The following is a 19259-nucleotide window of genomic DNA, read 5'->3' as shown; positions in this document are numbered from 1 at the left end:
CTGAGTAACATTTAGCATTTCTGGTGTCTTAAAATTCCCCAACTAGGTAATTAAAAGGGAATTTAAAGCCAAAACTATTTATTTGTTATACAAAATAACTGTCTAACACATTTAACATTTATGCATTTAAAAGAGCATTGGCTGCTCTGCTGCTGAAAATAAGAGAAATCATTGAAATTTCAAAAATAGTGTATTGTGTTTTCTAATCACTAAAAAACAACTATTTGTGAAATGCAAGGTACTTATTTCTTTTCATTTAAAGTTTTTTTTTTTAACTTTTACTTCAGGTTCGGGGTACATGTGCAGATTTATTACATAGGTAAAATGTGTGTCATGGTAGTTTGGTCTAAAAATCATTTCATCATCCATGTAATAAGCATAGTACCCAATAGAAATACTATGATCCTCACCCTTTTCCCAACCTCCACTCTCAAGTAGGTTCTGGAGCCTGTTGTTCCCTTCTTTGTCTCCACATGGACTCAATGTTTAGCTCTCATTTATAGGTGAGAACATGTGGTACTTAATTTTCTGTTACTATATTAGACTGCTAAGGATAATGGCCTCCAGATCCATCCATGTTGCTGAAAAGTACATGATATCATTTTTTTCCTATGGCTACATAGTATTCCACAGTATATATGTATCACATTTTCTTTGTGCAGTCTAACATGGATCGGCATCTCATTTCATTCCATTCCTTTGCTATGGGAATAATTTGGGAACAGTGCTGTGATGAACACACACATGCACGTGTCTTTACGGCAGAACAATTTATACTCAGTATTGGGATTGTTGGGTCCAATGATGATTCTGTTTTAGGTTCTCTAAAAACTGCCAAACTGCTTGCAGTACATAAGTCTTCCCCTTTTTTCCTCAACCTCACCAGCATCTGTTATTATTTGACTTTCACTAACAGGTATTCTGACTGGTGTGAGATGTTTTCTCATTGTGGTTTTGACTTGGATTTCTCTAATAATTAGTGATGTTAAACATTTTTATATGTGTGTTGGCCACACGAATGTTTCTGTCACAAGGCATTTATTTCTTAAAGCTAAATTTCTCAGAATTCTTTTTTATTCACATACATTTGTAACACATGAAATACTCAGTTTCTAACAAATATTCAAAATATATCTGTTAATATGACTCATTATTTATTAGAATATAATTTTCTAAAGTTTCTGTGATTTGCACTTGACTCTGGATATCACCGATTGCACTGTTTTAAATATTTTCGGAAACTTTTCCTATTTACTATCCACCAAAGCAATTCTCTCTCCATACGTACTTTAACTGGAACTCTGAAGTCACAAATCTACTTGAAATGAATGGGACTGTAAGAGAAGCTTACTAAAAAGAACCTACCAAATATTTTTATGCAGTTTTTTTTTTAAAGATTTAAACCCAAACTTCATCAGAAGCTGCTGCATGAGTTCCACATGCTTCCTAAGAGCTAAACCAAAGACAAACAAAATTCATCATTTCCCAGCTGAATAGTGTGAACTACCTTAAGGCTATGATGAATACGTTGAAATTAGTAAGCAAAATGTAATATGTAACTCTCTCGCATCAATAGATCAAAATGAGAAAAGGGAATCTTAGTGGTTTAAACAATGCGTATTAGAGAATAGCCTGCTGTGCTCAAACTGTGTGAAGAAAACACTATTAACAGCTTGTGAAACTGGCATTATACGGCAGATATGAAGGACAAACAGTCAAGTGCAGAGAATCTTACGTTCTTGAAAGGATGTGAAGAGCATCTGAAATCGGCTGTTTCGACTGCCCTCATCTGCCCACATGCGGATCACCCCAAGACCTGTGCGTAGCATGACATCATTAGCCACAGTGCTACAGAACTTAGCTTTCAAATCCTCCACGGAACTGCTTCCATCATACACAGCCACAAAATTTCTCTTGCATTCATTTGAATTCTGCATCTCATAGTCCAAGAATCGCAAGTAAATCTATAAAACAAAAATAAAATAATTTCCCCATATCAAAATGTGAATGTACATCAGTAAGTACCAGAACTTCTTTTCTCTTTTTCAGCCTCACAAGACAATCTTGATTGCAATCAATCTTATTATTTTTTTCCTTGTGAATAGAAGGGAGATGTACAATAAGAACAAATTTGGGTTTCATATTTCTTCAAATGCTATTATCCTTTCTTTATTTAAATGCACCGTTTTCTAGAGCTGAGTATTTTTATCCAAATGAGCTTTATGTTTTCTCATAACTTTCTTGAAATCATTTATTAGTTTTCCCTGCTTATGCACTTTTTTTTTGATTAGCAAAATGTATTTCAAATATTCCTGATACATTTCTGTTCCATGGCTTCTTTTTACTTCCAAAAATGTACAAAAATACACAATTTTTATTAATACCAAAGAAAAGCAAAAATGATACTGAAAGACAGCCTCTGATTTATTTAACTAAATTATTTAACATAAATACACTGCTTCATTTTTGAGGTGATGTATAACTTTGTTATAAAAAGGGCCAAGCTAGTCTCTGACCATTCATGCCACACATAGACAAGCCATTTAGCCAAGTTACATAAATATAAATAAAGATTTAACAGGTAAAAAGTACTGTGCAACCTGCTTTGTATGTTATTTTGTAATACTTCCAACAACTCTATAAAGTAGTCCATTTTATTGTCATATTCAGATGAAGAAACTCAGATGGTATAAATTGAAAATTAAAGGTGAGGATCCTCTAACTTCCTAGTCCACAATTCTTTCACAATGTTATGCTGCCTTAGGTGTACTACTTTTCAATCAACAGACATCATTTGACTCTTTACTAATGTGCAATGAAAACCACATGTAATTCATTCAACCAAATACAAGTCTATAAAGAAATCATTTGCTCATGCATCCATCAATTCAGTGACATCCACAGGTTGGCCGGTGATTGTTGCAGACACTATTCAAGGCACTGTGGGTATCAACGGTGAACAAAAAAAGAGTGATGGCCAGTGCTGAAAATGTGTGTCAATTAAGCCATAACACTAAGATACAACGTCAAAGAGTGGAAATTATATATAGCAAAAGGACCCATGCACTGTGAGATGGCTACCTAGAATGGTTTCCTAATGAAGACACATCATGCATCCAGATTACATTGTCTTTTAATATGGATGCCTATATGCTATTTCCTCTTAAATGCACAGCTCTTAATTTAGCATGAACATAAACTAAAGACATGGCATTCCGTCAAACATCCATCTCTTTCATCATTCTGTATTAATTTTTTTCTTATTTCATAAAATGTGAAACTCATAAAACAATTTCTTCCAGATCCAGTATGTCTACCCTAAATTTTATAATTTCACTATTTAAATGAGTGAAAATGTATTTCTTGGCCTCAATGTTCTTACTCAAAGGGGCACCAGTTCCTGACAATTTCACCTTTAAACTAGTTGTTTTCCATTTTCATTCACACATCTATAATATTTCAACAGTCTGCTGACCAGCTTGGATGGTTGCAAGATACAGATTCTCCTCCCACCCCCAAAGTTTACGCTAATAAAAACTAGTTTACTGCTGCCAAAGTTATATTTCTAAGAAAGAAATCTAATAATCACAATATTTTAGCTAAAATTTGTAACTGGTGTATATATATATATATATATGTATATATATATATATATGAAGACTAAAAACATCAACTAGCAAATTTACATCTTCCTTATTTGCCAACACTATAATTGTTTTCAAAAGCGTTACCCTTTATGAACATGACATTAGCTTTATTCTCTATCTTCTGTCTAGGAACTTTTGTCCTAATTTGTCAAGAGTTAGTTCAACTGTTTTATGTCCAGTGAAAGGTTTTCACTGCTCCCACTCCCCAATCTCTATAGCCTCTATGTTATTTTGAACTTTTTTTTTTTTTTTCCTGAGACAGAGTCTTGCTCTGTCACCCAGGCTGGAGTGCAGTGGCACAATCTCGGCTCACTGCAACCTCTGCCTCCTGCATTCAAGGGATTCTCCTGCCTCATCTCACAAGTAGCGGGGACTACAGGTGCCAGACGCCACACCTGGCTAATTTCTTGTTTTTTATTTTTAGTAGAGACACAGTTTCACCATATTGGCCAATCTGGTCTGGAACTCCTCACCTTGTGATCTGCCTGCCTTGGCCTCCCAAAGTGCTGAGATACAGGCATGAGCCACCACGCCCATCTGATTTTGAAAATATTAAAGCTATAGTTACAGGTTATATGACCCTTCTAATAAACCTATGTTCCTAAAAAGCTGAAGCAGTGATATGTATTTTTGTATTCTAAGCATTAACACATATTTTACACATAGTAAATGCTTCAGAAATATTTGTGGATGATTAATTAACTGGTCGCTTCATTTTTTTATTGACTTCATTTGTTCAGCATTTATGAAATATTTATTGGAAACCTATATGACATACATTTACATGTTATAAATAATAATTACATAAAAGTCTTATTTTGTTATATACAGAGGAAATTACATGCAATAATTCTCAAAACAAAATATAATATAGATCTAACTTATGACATAAAAGGATAAGACAGAATGTTGCAGATTTGTAAGATGCTGAAAATAAAATGTGAAGTTCTAAATGAGGAAATCCAGACATAATTTGATGAGAAAGAACAAAATGAATTAGAGAAATATGGACAAAGGAATAAAATTGAACCATAGTGGAAAGCATTTGAGTTGTAGGATACTTTGTGTGGTAGTACACATTTTCATATACGAGCAATTTGTAGCATTGTAGTTGGAAGCCATTCTAAAATTTCCAAATACTTTGACACTGATTTAAATTACCTGTCATTGCTACAGCCTGATGAGAGACATATGCCCCAATGAAGCCTTCATTTTCTGTAAGCCCAGGTTATTGCTGTATTTTATCAAAAACTCAGATATTACTCATGCAGTCCATCTGTGATTCCTCCTCCCAACACAATATTACATTTCTAAAATTATTCAGAGTACTTTAGAAATATCCAGTTTAAGAAGGTATATATGCATCTAAAAATGTTAAACTTCCAAATTTACACTAACTCATTTGTTTTTTAAATGTCAACAAGACTTTTTTTAAAAGAAAATTTTTTTCAGATGATCTTTATTGAAAGCTGGAGTAAAGAAGAAAAAGAAATAACTTGGTCCAGGATCATAAGTGAATTAATGTGAATTAATCTTTAAAAAAAGGTTAAATTTTAAACTCTAGTTTTAAGGTTCTTTTCACTAGGTCACATTGCTCGGTTTTGACTAAAAGTAAACAAGCTGAAAACACCATAAAAATAAAAGCTAAAATCTATGTATTATACAAATTCGTTAAATGGAACAAGAAGTCAAATATATATTTATACTCTAAAATACTATGCAATAAATTAAACAAGTTTATCAGCTCTCAAAAAATATGAAATTTTAATTGCAAATAAACATTACCCCAAGCGGGAGAACACATATTAGGGTCTGTAATATAAAATGATGCCTCTCTCCCAATATCCTTGCAAAGCTATAGAAACCAAGTACTAAGCCCACAGAATGAAAAATATTTAAATGATTGTTTGGCTAACTCAAAAACCTACTTGACCACTTGATATTTTCAGGTTGAAATGTTTCATTGGCTCAGTGTGTTTCAACAAAACATTGGGAGAAATTCCACATATAGGTGAAGGGGGTGGAGGCAGCAAACCACATTGCCATGTATGTGCCTATGCAACAATCCTGCACGATCTGCACATGTACCCCAGAACCTAAAGTACAATAAAAAAAATGTTTAACACTGCATGTAGAAACACACCTCAAAGGACTAATTGACTGTTAGGAAAAGACAATTTGTGTGTTTTACCGACCATAGCTTAAGACACTGCTAACACATTATTTCAAATCTCTCAAAAACAATAGATACTTGTTAAAATCATTTAAGAAGAAGAGAACTGAAGTTTATAAAAATTAAGTAACTTTCTTAAAGTGATTCAGTAATATCATTTAAATAATGGACTGGTACTAAAGTCAGATCTGCCTAACACTTGGATACTCAATACATTATCCAGCCTTATGTAATGTTCTTAAATGCTCACAGACTTATAGCCCAGAAAGAATGTTATAATCTTAAAGAAAACAAACTAAAACAAAATGAGTAATCAAATAAGAAAGCAGAGCAAAACTATTCCTGTTTCCTAAATGAGTTAGAAAAGATGTTGACTATCAAGATATAAATTAAGTTTATAGAAAATAAATGTGTCCCTCAGAAATAAATGGCTGTTTAAAATTCTTTAAAAATAGGAATTTTTATATAAGAATACTGTTATAGTTATGAAGTCAATTTGCATACTGCCCTATTTTTTTTCATTTAACAGTTCCATTTTTTTCCATATGAGATGATGGACTTGCATTTGTACGTGAAGTGTAATCACTGTTACCTAAGTATCTTCTATATTTAAAGGACATTCTTATTAAATAGAACACTATTTAGAGAGTAAATTAATCATTGCAGTCATTAGATCCTAAGTAATTACTTCTGAAGCATTCAGTAATACTCACCTAAGATCTAGTGACTGCAATGATTTTTTATCATATAGAAAAAGAAAATATACTTTACTGGGTCCAGAGCTGTCAGTACAAAAGCCAAATTCCATTAGCCAGAAAAGGTGATCAAGCTTTCCCATACTAACTCTAGTAACTAATGTCATACAATATCTCTCTATATATTATGATTTGAATGACTGTCTCATTAGCTTAAATCTCGTACCATAATAATACTAACAGTAAGAATTATTTAATGTAGCAAACTACAGAAAGCTCTCTAGTCACTTACTGAAAAAAGAGAAAATGATAAACGGTAATATATAACTCTAGTAAAACATTATCATTGCTTCTCAGTAAATCACTTTGATGCATTCTTTTTAATCTATCATAAAGAGTTGGGGCTGACAAGATAATTTAGTGACCAGGACATGGAAAACTTCAAAACACATAAATAATTTCTAGTAATATCTGTTTTTCAAATAACATGGAAAGCAGAACCCCTTTTATATGCAAAGCAAATAAATCTAGCTAACAATTTACTAAGTAATATATTCACAAACAAAATTTAATACCAACTGCTCAACCAGGTCCCTCCCCTCATATCAAAATGATATATAGAAAATACACATTATTTGGGGCAATTATTTAAGACTTGCCAGAACAGTTTTCTCCATAATAAGTAAAAATTAAATATGTCACAGTCTGAGAAATGCTGTACATGGTTTCAATAGGACTATACACTTTCGTAAATAAAATCATATTCTATAAAATGTGTAGCCAAGAACTTCACAATTTCTATATTATTGACCAGACATGTCAGGTTTATAAATTCATGTAGAATATTCCATTTGGAGGGTATCAGTTTGGAGAAGGAACCAGAACATCTTAATGCTTTATGAAATAACACACACACAGACACACAGGCATGCGCAAGCACACACACACACACAAACACACACCCACACACGCATGTCCACAGCACAACCAATTCCTGATATAACAAAAAATGATTTTCTGGCCCATAAAAACAAGTCCACCTGAGTAGCTGTCTAAAATATGAAAGTAAAAAATTGACATTTATTTAAAAAAAAAATAAACTGAACAATTTTTGGGTAGTTAGCTATTTAAAATGTTTACTTTGTTTTCCAAATTTTATTCTCACTTTTTGGAGATAAAAGCAGACTCAAACTTCAGAAACCTTAATGCTTCTCTTTGTAATCAATTAAAGTTATTACACTTGGTTTATTGCTTTAATATTCTATTGTTCCATACAAATCACCACAATTTTAGTAGCTTTAAATAACACCCGATTACCATCTACTATTAATAGTCCTGTAGGGTAAAAGTACTGTGTTCTTTGGTGAGGGCAGATGAGGCTGAAAATCCAGTTTTCCACAGTTCTAGGACAAAGGTCTCCATTTTCGGGAAGACTGCTTACTGGGGTCACCCTCACTCCCAGAACACATTTCTTAGTCCCCTGATTCTCTTACTTCCCCTTTTCGTACACATCCAAAGAATCTGCTCTGCTTTTAAAGGGCTCATGTGATTAGATTAGGATCATCTGGATAATCTATCTTTTTATTAATTCAAAGTCATCTGACTGGTAACCTTAATCACATAGGCAAATTTATCATATTCACAATCCCAAGAATTGTAGCTGAAAATTTATGTTTATCATATAAATAACTTTAACACTTTTATCACAACTTTACTATAAAAGACTTATTTTTGTCAAATTTTTATATTTTTATTTTAATTTGAACAAAAATATTTTTGAATTAGTTAACAACAAATTAAGAGCCAACTTTAAGTATGAAATGATGGGCAAACAGTAGAAGCTAGAGTTTTATTATCCCAAAGCATTCAACATTGAATTACCTTCATGTACGTATTTTCATACATCTTTTGACTCTGTCCCTTATCCTGTCCTAGCAAATAATAAAAATATGAATTGACAGATTTGTTAATTAGCTTGGTTTAGTCATTCCATAATGGAAACATCATGCCATACTCGATACATATAAACAAGTACTATTGGTCAATTTTAATAAACTTTTTTAAAGATTTTAAAATTAATTTTTAAAAACTGTGATCATTTCCTCAAAGAATGTGGTTTTGTGAGAGCAAACGGGACCAGGAATTGGGAGATGCTAATCTTTCTCGAGCTCTGTTGCTAAATAGCCAAACATGGGCAAGTCACTTATCATAGATTCATTAAATTTTGGTTTTCAGAGGACTTTCATGTTATCTGTGCCAACATATTACTTGACTTTTAGCTGTTATACAAAATCTCTGCCAGACTTTGCTTGGATTCCTCCTGTAAAATCTCATTCAATCTTTGTTATTAAAATAAAAGGTTATTCTCTGTGTTACATTAAAAGCTGTTTCTCTAGTTTCAAATGTTCAAATAAACTGCAGTACTTAAAGGCCTTACTCCTGCAGATTAAGTGTTATTCCTGTTTCATGTGACAGTTCCTCAAATGTTTGAAGATTGCTACCATCTCCTTTCTGTTAGAAATAATCTATTTATTTCATGAATTTTAATTAATTAACAGACATTGTGCTTGGCACTGGATAGCTGGAGATAAATCTGGTCCAGCCTTCATGAAATTAATAGTTACCATGATTCTGCCTCCCATCATTTCATTCTGATGGCTGTTTTCCAGACCAGAATCTGAATTAGACCTCATAATATTTGCTCAGAGAGGCATATGTCTACATTTCTTTGTTAACTCATATTGAATTTCATTATCTTGACTCAGTTTATTCATCTTTTAAATGATCTAGTCAGTAACAAGTTTCTTTCTGCCTCTGGTTTTCCAAATTCTAAAAAATCTGGATTAATCACATTCTAATTAAAGGGGACCATCTAGATTAATATACTTTAGTAAAGGAGACATCGGATATTACATTTTCTGTTTGTCAAAAGCCTGAAAAGCAGTAAATAATGCGTATACCTGTTAATAGAGCCCAAGTAAGCTATTCAGCACTTTCCTTGTGCAATATGGTTTAGTCACTAGGTGTCATTCAAATGTTCACCATGAGCTATTTCAAGTATAACTTGCGCTTTGATAGTCTATTCTCATAAGCTGCTAGGAACTCTATAAAAAGAGAGAGTCCACAAAGGCAGTAATCTCCAGTTCTTGCTTTTCCCCACAGTATTCAAAGCCACTTCCTATTCCCTAACCTTTAATTTAACAGAGAAAGCCTGTTACAATAGAGCCATCTTTGTCCAGCTCTGCAGGCAGCTTCCCCTTCGGGTCACAGAACGCCAAATTCTATAACAGACAGGTACATTGTTTATTGTTGCTCTGAGATTGTACAAAAGACAGTCTATTTACCAGCTGGAAGAAAAGGGTGTGCATTTACACTATCATGAAACCCTTCTTTTTAAGACTGTAGTGACAAAGGTACCAGTTATGACAGTAAGGTGTGGCACATATCACCCTATTTTTAAAAAAGTCTTTAAAAATCTTTCATTCGTAGAGTTTAAGAATAATAAATAGCCCTTGCATGTGAATCCACGTTTTATGAAAAGAGCAAAATAAAGTGCAATCTAGCTCTCTTGTTATACAGGTAGTGGATTTTTACGGTTTTATGTGAGCAATCGATTTTCACTTAAAAAAAAAAAAAGAAAAATAACTGTCTTTCTTCATAATGCAATTAACTTTCTCTAAGATTTGTTCAGAGGCAAAGAGAAATGCAAGCGACTAGGCTGGAAGCTCAGGCATGATCTCTGAATCTCTGTAACGGAAAGCTGGAGGCAAGGTGCCACATTTCCATTTCATATGCAAACTCTGGAGACATATTCAAGGAAAAATCAAGTGAAGAAAGACCAGTGCCCTCAAAAATGGCTCTTCACTGGGAGTGATGACTCGTGCCTGCAATACTAGCACTTTGAGAGGCAGAAGAGGGCAGACCACCTGAGGTAGGAGTTCGAGACTAGCCTGGCCAAGATGGCAAAACCCCGTCTCTACTAAAAACATGGAAAAAAAAAAAGAAAAAATTAGCCAGGTATGGTGGCAGACACCTGTAATTCCTGAGGCTGGAGAATTGCTTGAACCCGGGAGGCAGAAGTTGCAGTGAGCCAAGACTGTGCCACTGCACTACAGCCTGGAAGAACGAATGAGACTCAGTCTCAAAAAAGAAAAAAAAAAAGTGGCTCTTCTTTTTCCCTCGGCCTAAATATCCAGTCACCAAATTCTATCCTCTCTTTCTCTAGTATTTCCCTCATGTTTGCTCACCATGGCCTAGTTTCCAACACTGGGATTACAGCCACAGCTTCCCACTTGCTCTTCTCCTTGCAGTGTTCACTCCTCAGTCACTTCTTTGCAGGAAAAAGCAATGTTCCTACAATGCAAACCTGGTCATATCACTTTTCTGCTTTGTTTTTTCCATATATCACAAAAGTACTCAGAATGAAGTCTGAGTTCTTTAGAGAGGCTTGGAGAACACTTTAGGTTAAGGAATCAACACCACCTCCCTATCCATGCTTTCATTTGGTCACATGCAATTATATTAATTCCTGAAAAAGCATGCTCTCTTCTCTCTTGTGATTCCATGATTTTATAGACGTTATTTCCTCTGCCTGGAACACCTTCTCACCTTGTCTACCTGGCACAATACTTCTCATTAAGATTCACCAGGATCCTGACAGCTGTACCCTTCTACCTTTGACTTACCCTATCTGGTATAAGGGGTCTTTTCTCTCTCTGTTGTATCTTATGAATACCACAATGACCTAAACTTACTGCTGAGATTATTCTGTTGCATATTTGTCTGAGAACTAAACTGAAACATCTGAGCACAGGACCTGGCATGCTTTTCCATGTCTCTGGCAGAGTGCTTGAGACTTTATAGAGTCACAAAATCAATTAAATAAATAACACAGTTTCAACCTCAATAAATGGATGACTACAAATCTAGTAAGGCCACTGTTTTGCTTATAACTTTGTAACTGAGGAATAAAAACAAAAACAGGAGAATGAACAAATAACACCTTAGACCTATGACACCTGCTGGCACAAATGACTCATCCTCTGTATTCTGAAAAATATTTCCATAAACAGGATCCACATAGTTGTTCTATAGAAGTGTTTCCAAAATGGGGACCTGAGTCCAAATCTAGCCCACAATAGATTTAGTTTAATACATGTAGTAATATAATTTTTTTGAGACTGAGTTTCACTCTGTCAGCAGGCTGGAGTGGAATGACACAATCTTGGCTCACTGCAACCTCCACCTCCTGGGTTCAAGCAATTCTCCTGCCTCAGCCTCTCGACTAGCTAGAACTACAGGCGTGCGCCATCATACTCAGCTAATTTTTGTATTTTTAATAGAGACAGGGGTTCACCATGTTGGGCAGGATGGTCTTGATCTCCTGACTTCGTGATCTGTCTGACTCGGCCTCCCAAAGTGCTGGAATTACAGGCGTGAGCCACCATGCCCCAGCAATACTTTTAATTTTTGCACCACCAATACTTTTAATTTTTGTAACTAAAACCAACCCTCAAAAATCAGGGTGCTCAACATAAAATTTAGATTTCTGGCAAGTTATGAGAAATAATGGAGGACTTAATAATGCTGGACCCACATTTTCTCATAGCAGCAATCACAACGAGCTTCATGGGCAGCTAAGTCATGCCTGTCTCCTTCAGATGGGCACAGGATCTCCCAGGCCCTCTTACCATTGCTACCAGCCCTTGCTACATTTGTATTTTACATGCCAGATGTTCAAGATTTTGTAGGTCCCAGGCAACTTCTTCTACAGATATAATTTTGTTTACAAAATAAACCAAGTACAGATATTGACAATAAGAGCATAAGTGTAATTATACTTAGAGCCATGGATCTCACATACCATTTCAATCCATATTTCAGAGAGGTCAACTTACCTTAAAGTCTCTTGTCTAGGTTTTCACATGATTTCTTCAACACACTCTCTAGATTTCTATTTATGACATCAAATTTAGATTGGACAAAAGACAAGTTACATTTCAAAAACCAAAATGAAATCATAGCCTAGGATGACTGCACTCGGAAATGGATTAGACATGTCTAGTTGCTTCGAAGCAATGCACATTATAGATGCTTCTCATGTCAGCTGTCAATTGTGCGTTTCATCTTAAGACTGACCTTGGACCGTGGAGGTGCTCGGATGTACCACTTGCAATCAACAGCCTCGCTGGCCGTAGCTTTGCCTTCCTTCATAATTTGTATAGACTCCACAATTCCTTCGGGACCGCCCATCTCAAACTCACACACTAAATAACAAAATGCCAAATAAACACACAAAAACGGAGCTTGAATAATAAACCAAAAGTGTATTTCATAGCAGAAACAAAGTCTTCAGAACAGTATTAAATATCTATTTTACCAACCTGGTAATGGTTTCAAAGCTCCAAGGTCCTTAAAGTCAGGATCTTAAAAATTGAGAAAAAGACAATTAGTCCCATTCCACATTTATTACTTACAGTGATTTTGAGTTACATATCATTAAATTATCCAGAAATCTGACTTAAAAAGCACATTAGGGGAGAGTAAATGGTGAAATAAAAAGTGTATGATGATGTTGGGACTGAAATGTTAATTTAGTATTACTAGAAGGTTTTTCTCAATATAAAAAAACACTATTTAAAGAAGTTTCTAATGCCATGTTTGCATCTAACTATCAAATAAAAAAGCTTACTCATTACCTATAACTCCATAAGTAGAATAATTAAATTAATTATATTGTCTATTCTCCATAACCACAGAATAGACGTTTTTGTAAAATGTATCCATAGGTAATTCAAGGTTTGGGGCAATTTCCCTGTCTTCTAGATACTAACCTCTTTCCTGATTCAAAACATTCTGTAAAGTGTTGTAACACAATTTTTAACCAGAATATTTGAAGCACAAATTAAGATGTAAAACCTAGAACTCCTTTTTTTTTTGGCTGACTGAACAATCCTGTTTTCATCAAATCTTTATCTGCAACATTTCATACTATGCTAGCTGTCAAAGCATTCCTGGTTTGTCTTCTCAACACCCACTCTCCCCATCTTCCTCACAATCAAGCCCAGGCTCAGCCACCTGTCCTCTGCTTATTTATGTATTTCAGGGGAAGCCTGCTGTATTATGGGTCTCAGATGTTTTCTAATGGTTAAAAGGCAAATTGGGGGTCTCATTCTCATTTCTGGAATGGATTTTGAGGTAGGTATGCAGCCAATGAAATACAAAGATGAGTCGTTTAGAGGGTTTCTGAGAAAGTCTTCTTTGTAATACAGACAAGGTGTATATCATTTTTTCTGGCTTACATTGCAGTCATGCTTGTACGGACATTGTGAAATCATGAAGCGGCCAACTTACAATGTTGAAAATGCTAACTGTGATGATGAGCAGAATGGAAAGGTGGAGACCCAGAAGTCATTAATGATGTCACTGAGACACTGTATTATCTTATTTGATATACATATATTCCTATTTAAAAAAATTAAAATTTTAATTATTACATAAGTATATATTATGTACATAAACTTATTACATAATAAATATATAGTCATTGCATATACTTACAGAGTAACTTATTCTGGAGTTGTATTTCTGCAAGATTTATCCTTTTTTTCCATTTGACAAGTAAAAATTGTTTACATTTATAGTGTACAATGTGATGTTTTGATATATGTGTACATTGTTGAATGGCTAAATCATGCTAATTCGCATGTCTTAATTCGTGTAACCAGCATTTTCTTGCATATTAAGAACACTTAAAATCTACACTCTGGTAATTTTCAAGTAGATTCTAGAATATATTGTTACTAACTACAGCTATCATGGTGACTTCATGAACTATTCCTTCTGTCTACCTGAAATTGGGCTTTTTGCTTTTTGAAATAATATGCATACTTGTAGCCTTTGTTACTCTGAGTTGAGCTGTCTTTGACTTATGCGTGGGTGAAGGCATCAATGACTATATGTTAAAGGAATTTGGCATGCAATTTAAAAGATGATTGGGAAATGTAATTTGTTCTCACTATCATGGTATCATCTGTAAGTTAAAATCTTTGAGAGCTAGAAATATTTTATGAGACGCTGCTCAACAACAACTCAGGACTACAATATAAAAAGGAGCATCTTCCTGGAAGAGATTAGTTCTGGATATTAAGACCATGGGTGCTGGTATGTATGTGTGTATCTAAGTGACTTTCTTTCTATGTCTGTGTGCCTGGATATGCAAAACCTGTAACTGCAGGCTGATTGTTAGTTGGATTACCTTCATTAAAGATTTTGTTGTTGGTCTTGTTTGTTTCCTGTTTTGCCAAACAGTTAACATGAACTGATCTGTTGAAACTGAGAGGCTTGGATTGGCCAGGCTACAATCTGATCATATGAACTATTTAGATTTGTTTTATTATAGACGCTATTAAAAATGGCTAATAAATTTTGAAACAAGATACAGATTCCTTTGCAAAGTTGTTTTGAAAAATCGATTATAAAAAAAATTTTGTTTTAAAAAATCTATTTAAAAAGTATTTTTAGAAAAAAGAAAAAAGTGAAAGCAATTTCTACTTAAAATAGGGAGACATCATAGATCATTTGGATCAAGATACCTTCTATTAGTAATTTGTTTCTTCATCTAAATCAATAGATATGTAGTTAGTATTTCAATACATATGTATTTAACACCTATTTGGTAATAAAAGCTATGTTTTGTATAGCATTGCTGAAATTGGTTGTTTTCATCAAGTCGTTTCATTGGTATTGATGAAGGTATCTCATATCTTCCTTATTTTTCCATCAACTTTGATGACTTGTTATCTAGAATTTTTGTTATTCATTGTATCCATCTTACTACTAAGAATAATGCTTAATTATAGTCGTAATTAATACTCATTATCTCCTTTTTGATTAGAATGTTTCAGCCTTATGTGCCGATTTCTACAATTTTTGTGGAATGTAGTTGATATTCTGTTTTCTGGTTTGAAGGCTAATATTTGTCATTTTTATAACTCATGCCAGACAATGTTGAAATGCCAGTTCTAGGAACTGAAAATTTATTTTTGTCTTTGTACTAACAGTGATAGCACTGATAGTTTAAAAACCAAAACTTTAGGAAAAAAATTGTTTTTGCAATTCCATTTGTATTAATATCACAATAATAGATGGGCCATATGACCCACAAAAACAAACCAATAAACAATATTCTCTTTTTGAAACAGCCTAAATTGAGTTTAAGATTAAAAGTCTGATTGGTGAAGGTTGCTGGTGGGTGAGGTCATAAATCATCAGGCAGATGCATGATAAAGCTGGACTTGGTAACCAGTCTTCTACTCTGTCTCTATCCCTAAGTCTGTTCTCTACTTAGCAACCTAAGCTATTACACATGGAAATAAAATCATGGAACTCTCCCGGTTTTCCACCGCCCTTACAGTTAAACCATCACTCTTAATGGATCTTAACGCCCTGTGAGTTCTTGCCCTGATCTCTGGCTCCATGCTGCTGGTCCCACTCTCTCCTCCCTGATCACACTAGCCCATTTCTCCGACACCCCTGGCTGTTCCCACGCTCTGTACTAGGAACTTGTTCTTTTGTCTCTCTGCAATGCCTTCTTCCTGGCTTTGGAGAGCTGGATCCTTCTCATTCTTTGGTTTTTGACTCAAATATTACATTCTCAGAAACGCCTTGCTTGACAATCCTCTCTAAAGTAGCACTGTCTCTCATTTTACTTTCCTTATGTTATAATTTACAATTATTTAACTATTTGTCTTTTTATTTATTTATTTATTTACTTATGTATATATTCTTCTTCTGTCGCCAGGCTGGAGTGCAGTGGCGAAATCCAGCTCACTGCGACCTCCGCCTCCCAGGTTCAAACGATTCCCCTGCCTCCGCCTCCTATGTACCTGGGACTACAGGCACACGCCACTACACCCAGCTAATTTTTGTATTTTTAGTAGACACGCATTCACCACATTGGCCAGGATGGCCTGGATCTCTTGACCTCATGATCCACCCTCCTCAGCCTCCCAAAGTGCTGGGAATACTGGCGTAAGCCACTGCACCTGGTCGTCTATTTTTTTTTTTTTTTCACTAACCATCTACTTCCACTGCTCCATAACCAAGAAACTCTGTAAGTCTGGGTTCCCCAACCAGCTGTGGATTGCACAGCGGATGAGCAGAGGCAGGCTAGCAAAGAAGGCGTCATCTGTATTTACAGCAGTTCCCCATCATTCACATCACCACCTGAGCTCCTCCCCCATCAGATCAGCAGCAGCATTAAATTCTCATAGGAGCGTCAACTGTGAACTGTGCCTTTGAGGGATCTAGGTTGCACACTCTTTACGAGAATCTAATGCCTGACAATCTGGGGTGGTGATGCTAGCCCTGGGGAACAGCTGCAAATACAGATTATTAGCAAAGAGGTTTGACTACACAGAGGTCATAATAAATCAATCGCTTGCAGATGCATATCAAAACCCTATCAGTGAGTGGCAAGTGACAAGCTGAATTTGGTGGCAGGCTTTATAGTGACAAGTGAGTTGATATACTTCAGTTGTACTGCTGCATCTGGTGGCAGGTTTTCAGTGAAAATTATTTTTCACTTATTTTAGTCCGCATACAGCAGCACATCCATGCTTTTATTTAATGCATCTATCCATGCCTATTTCCCATACTGCACACTTGTTTCAGTGACAGTTTTGGTAAGCCCACAAGCTAGGCCTAGCCAAAATGAGTAAAAAATAAATGTCATTAGAGAGCTTCTTTGAAAAGGGGAAAGACCCAATGATGAGACAGCGAAGACCTCAAGAATGCCAACAAAGGGAAAGCTGCACTTAAAGAGCATACCAAGAGTCCTACTTAAATTACCAGTTCACTGCAACTGGTGGTTCACATTGCCCAAGACCACTCTGTACAATGTGTGGAGATCAGCTATCCAAGGAGGCCACGAAAACTTTCAAAACTGCTTTGCCACATGGTGACCAAGCACCCTGCATTAAAAGACACGGCTTTAGAGTTTTCCAAAAGAAAAAAAAAAAGTAAACATAATGAACAGAAGAAATTGCTGAAGACTACCACTTCATGAAATGTGTCTGCACTGAGAGCATCATTCTTAGTGGCTAACTTCATAGCTAAAGCTAAGAAGCCCTTGATTGATTCTGCCTGCTGCTAAGGACATCTGTCATGATCTTTTAGGAGAGGCTGCAGTCCAATGGTTCAAAAGACAGCATGCGTTCCTCTTTCAGTAGCACCATAACTAGATGAACTGATGAAATAGCAGAGGATATCGATGAACAATTGTTAGGATTAACGAGTCTCCAAGGTACACAATCCAGGTTAAGTCTACCGTTACTGACAGTGAGGCAACAATATTTGTTTTTGTGTGATGTATTTTTCAGAAGGATGCACGTGAGGATATGTTACATTGCCCACCAACGTCACAGCTGCAGAACTACAAGTCTTTGAATGACTACACATCAAGAAAACTGAGTTAGTCATTTTGTGTCCATATACACACGAATGGAGTGGCTGCCATGATGGACCAGCTTTCTGGTTTCCCTACCTGGGTCAAAGAGGCTGCTTCTGAATGTGAGTCTATGCATTGTGTTACCTTATAGAAATTCTATGCTGGCTAGCCAAAAAATGTCACCTGTACTTAACAGTTTTCAGGATGTGATTGAAATTATCAACCACATTATAGTACATGCCCTTAACTCTCATCTGTTTGTGCAGCTCTGAGGAGTTGGAGGCAGAGCACACCATGTCTTCTCTTATACACAGAAGTGAGATGGCTTTCTAAAGGTAGCTCACTGGCCAGAGTTTTTTAGTTAAGAGAACCACTCCAGAGAGTTCTTGTAGAAAAATGGTCATCCCTGGAAGCACATTTCAGTAACACAGAACAAGTTGCAAAGCTTGCTTACTTGTGTGACATATTCAACCTGCGGAACAAACTCAATCTGTCACTTCAAGGGAGAACTACAACTGTGTTCAAGTCAGCAAATAAAGTGGCTGCATTCAAAGCCACACTGGAATTACAGGGGTGACCATGAACATTAGGATTTCTGACATCTCTCAAACAGCGGAGATTTTGACAGAGACTGGGCCAGGGCCTTCTTTCTCACTGCTGGTGCATGGGCACCTATCTCAGCTGTCAGAAGAGCCTGAACATTACTTCCCAAGCCAAAAAGAGCCCGGAACTGGGAAGGAATGGATTTGTGACAACATCTGTGAATAAGCCAAGTGAACGGACTTCATCCATGCTAGAAGAGGATCAAGTGCTTGAGACTGCAGATGACAGTGGCCTTACAAGCATGTTTGAGACAATCTCAAACCTCTGCACATTCTGGATTAAAATCAAGACAGAATATCCAGAGACTGCCACAGAAAACACTGAAAGGCCTGCTTCCATTTCCTCCATCCTTTGTGAAGCAGGGCTTTCCACAGTGACAGTAACTGAAACAAGATCACAGAGTAGACTGGACATAAGCAACACACTTCTGATGTCACTTGTCTCCCATATCCCCCAGATGGGAACGTCTAGCTGCAGGAAACAGCCTCGGGGCTCCCAGTGATTCTACATGATGGTGAGTCATATAATTATTTCATCATATTATTACTATGTACTAATGATAGAAATAAAGTGCACATGAGTGTAACACACTTCAATCACCTGGAAACCATCCCGACCCCAGCCCACGGAAAAACTGTCTCCAACAAAACTGGTCCCTGGTGCTAAAAACGTGCTATAAGAGACTTTGTGTC

At 35.7% G+C, this 19259-nt stretch overlaps 1 protein-coding gene across 6 annotated transcripts in view; it reads right to left on the bottom strand.

The window, feature by feature from the left end:
• Window positions 1–19259, bottom strand: part of NETO1 (neuropilin and tolloid like 1) — a 114244-nt gene that overhangs the window by 33218 nt on the left and 61767 nt on the right. For all 6 annotated transcript variants that reach the window (XR_012513058.1, XR_012513059.1, XM_074383246.1 and 3 more), the window contains exons 5-7: window positions 12899–12940; window positions 12654–12781; window positions 1736–1964 (exon numbers count right to left, since the gene is read on the bottom strand). Coding sequence is in view for 4 of the 6 variants with exons in the window: in XM_074383246.1 (XP_074239347.1) it covers window positions 1736–1964; window positions 12654–12781; window positions 12899–12940 (399 nt within the window). In the remaining 2 variants the exon portion in view is untranslated. The remainder of the gene's footprint in view (window positions 1–1735; window positions 1965–12653; window positions 12782–12898; window positions 12941–19259) is intronic.

This window comes from Saimiri boliviensis, chromosome 13 (assembly GCF_048565385.1).
Source record: "Saimiri boliviensis isolate mSaiBol1 chromosome 13, mSaiBol1.pri, whole genome shotgun sequence".
NCBI lineage: Eukaryota > Metazoa > Chordata > Mammalia > Primates > Cebidae > Saimiri > Saimiri boliviensis.
The sequence above is the reverse complement of the archived record's forward strand: the minus strand, read 5'-3'. Positions and strand labels throughout refer to the sequence as shown.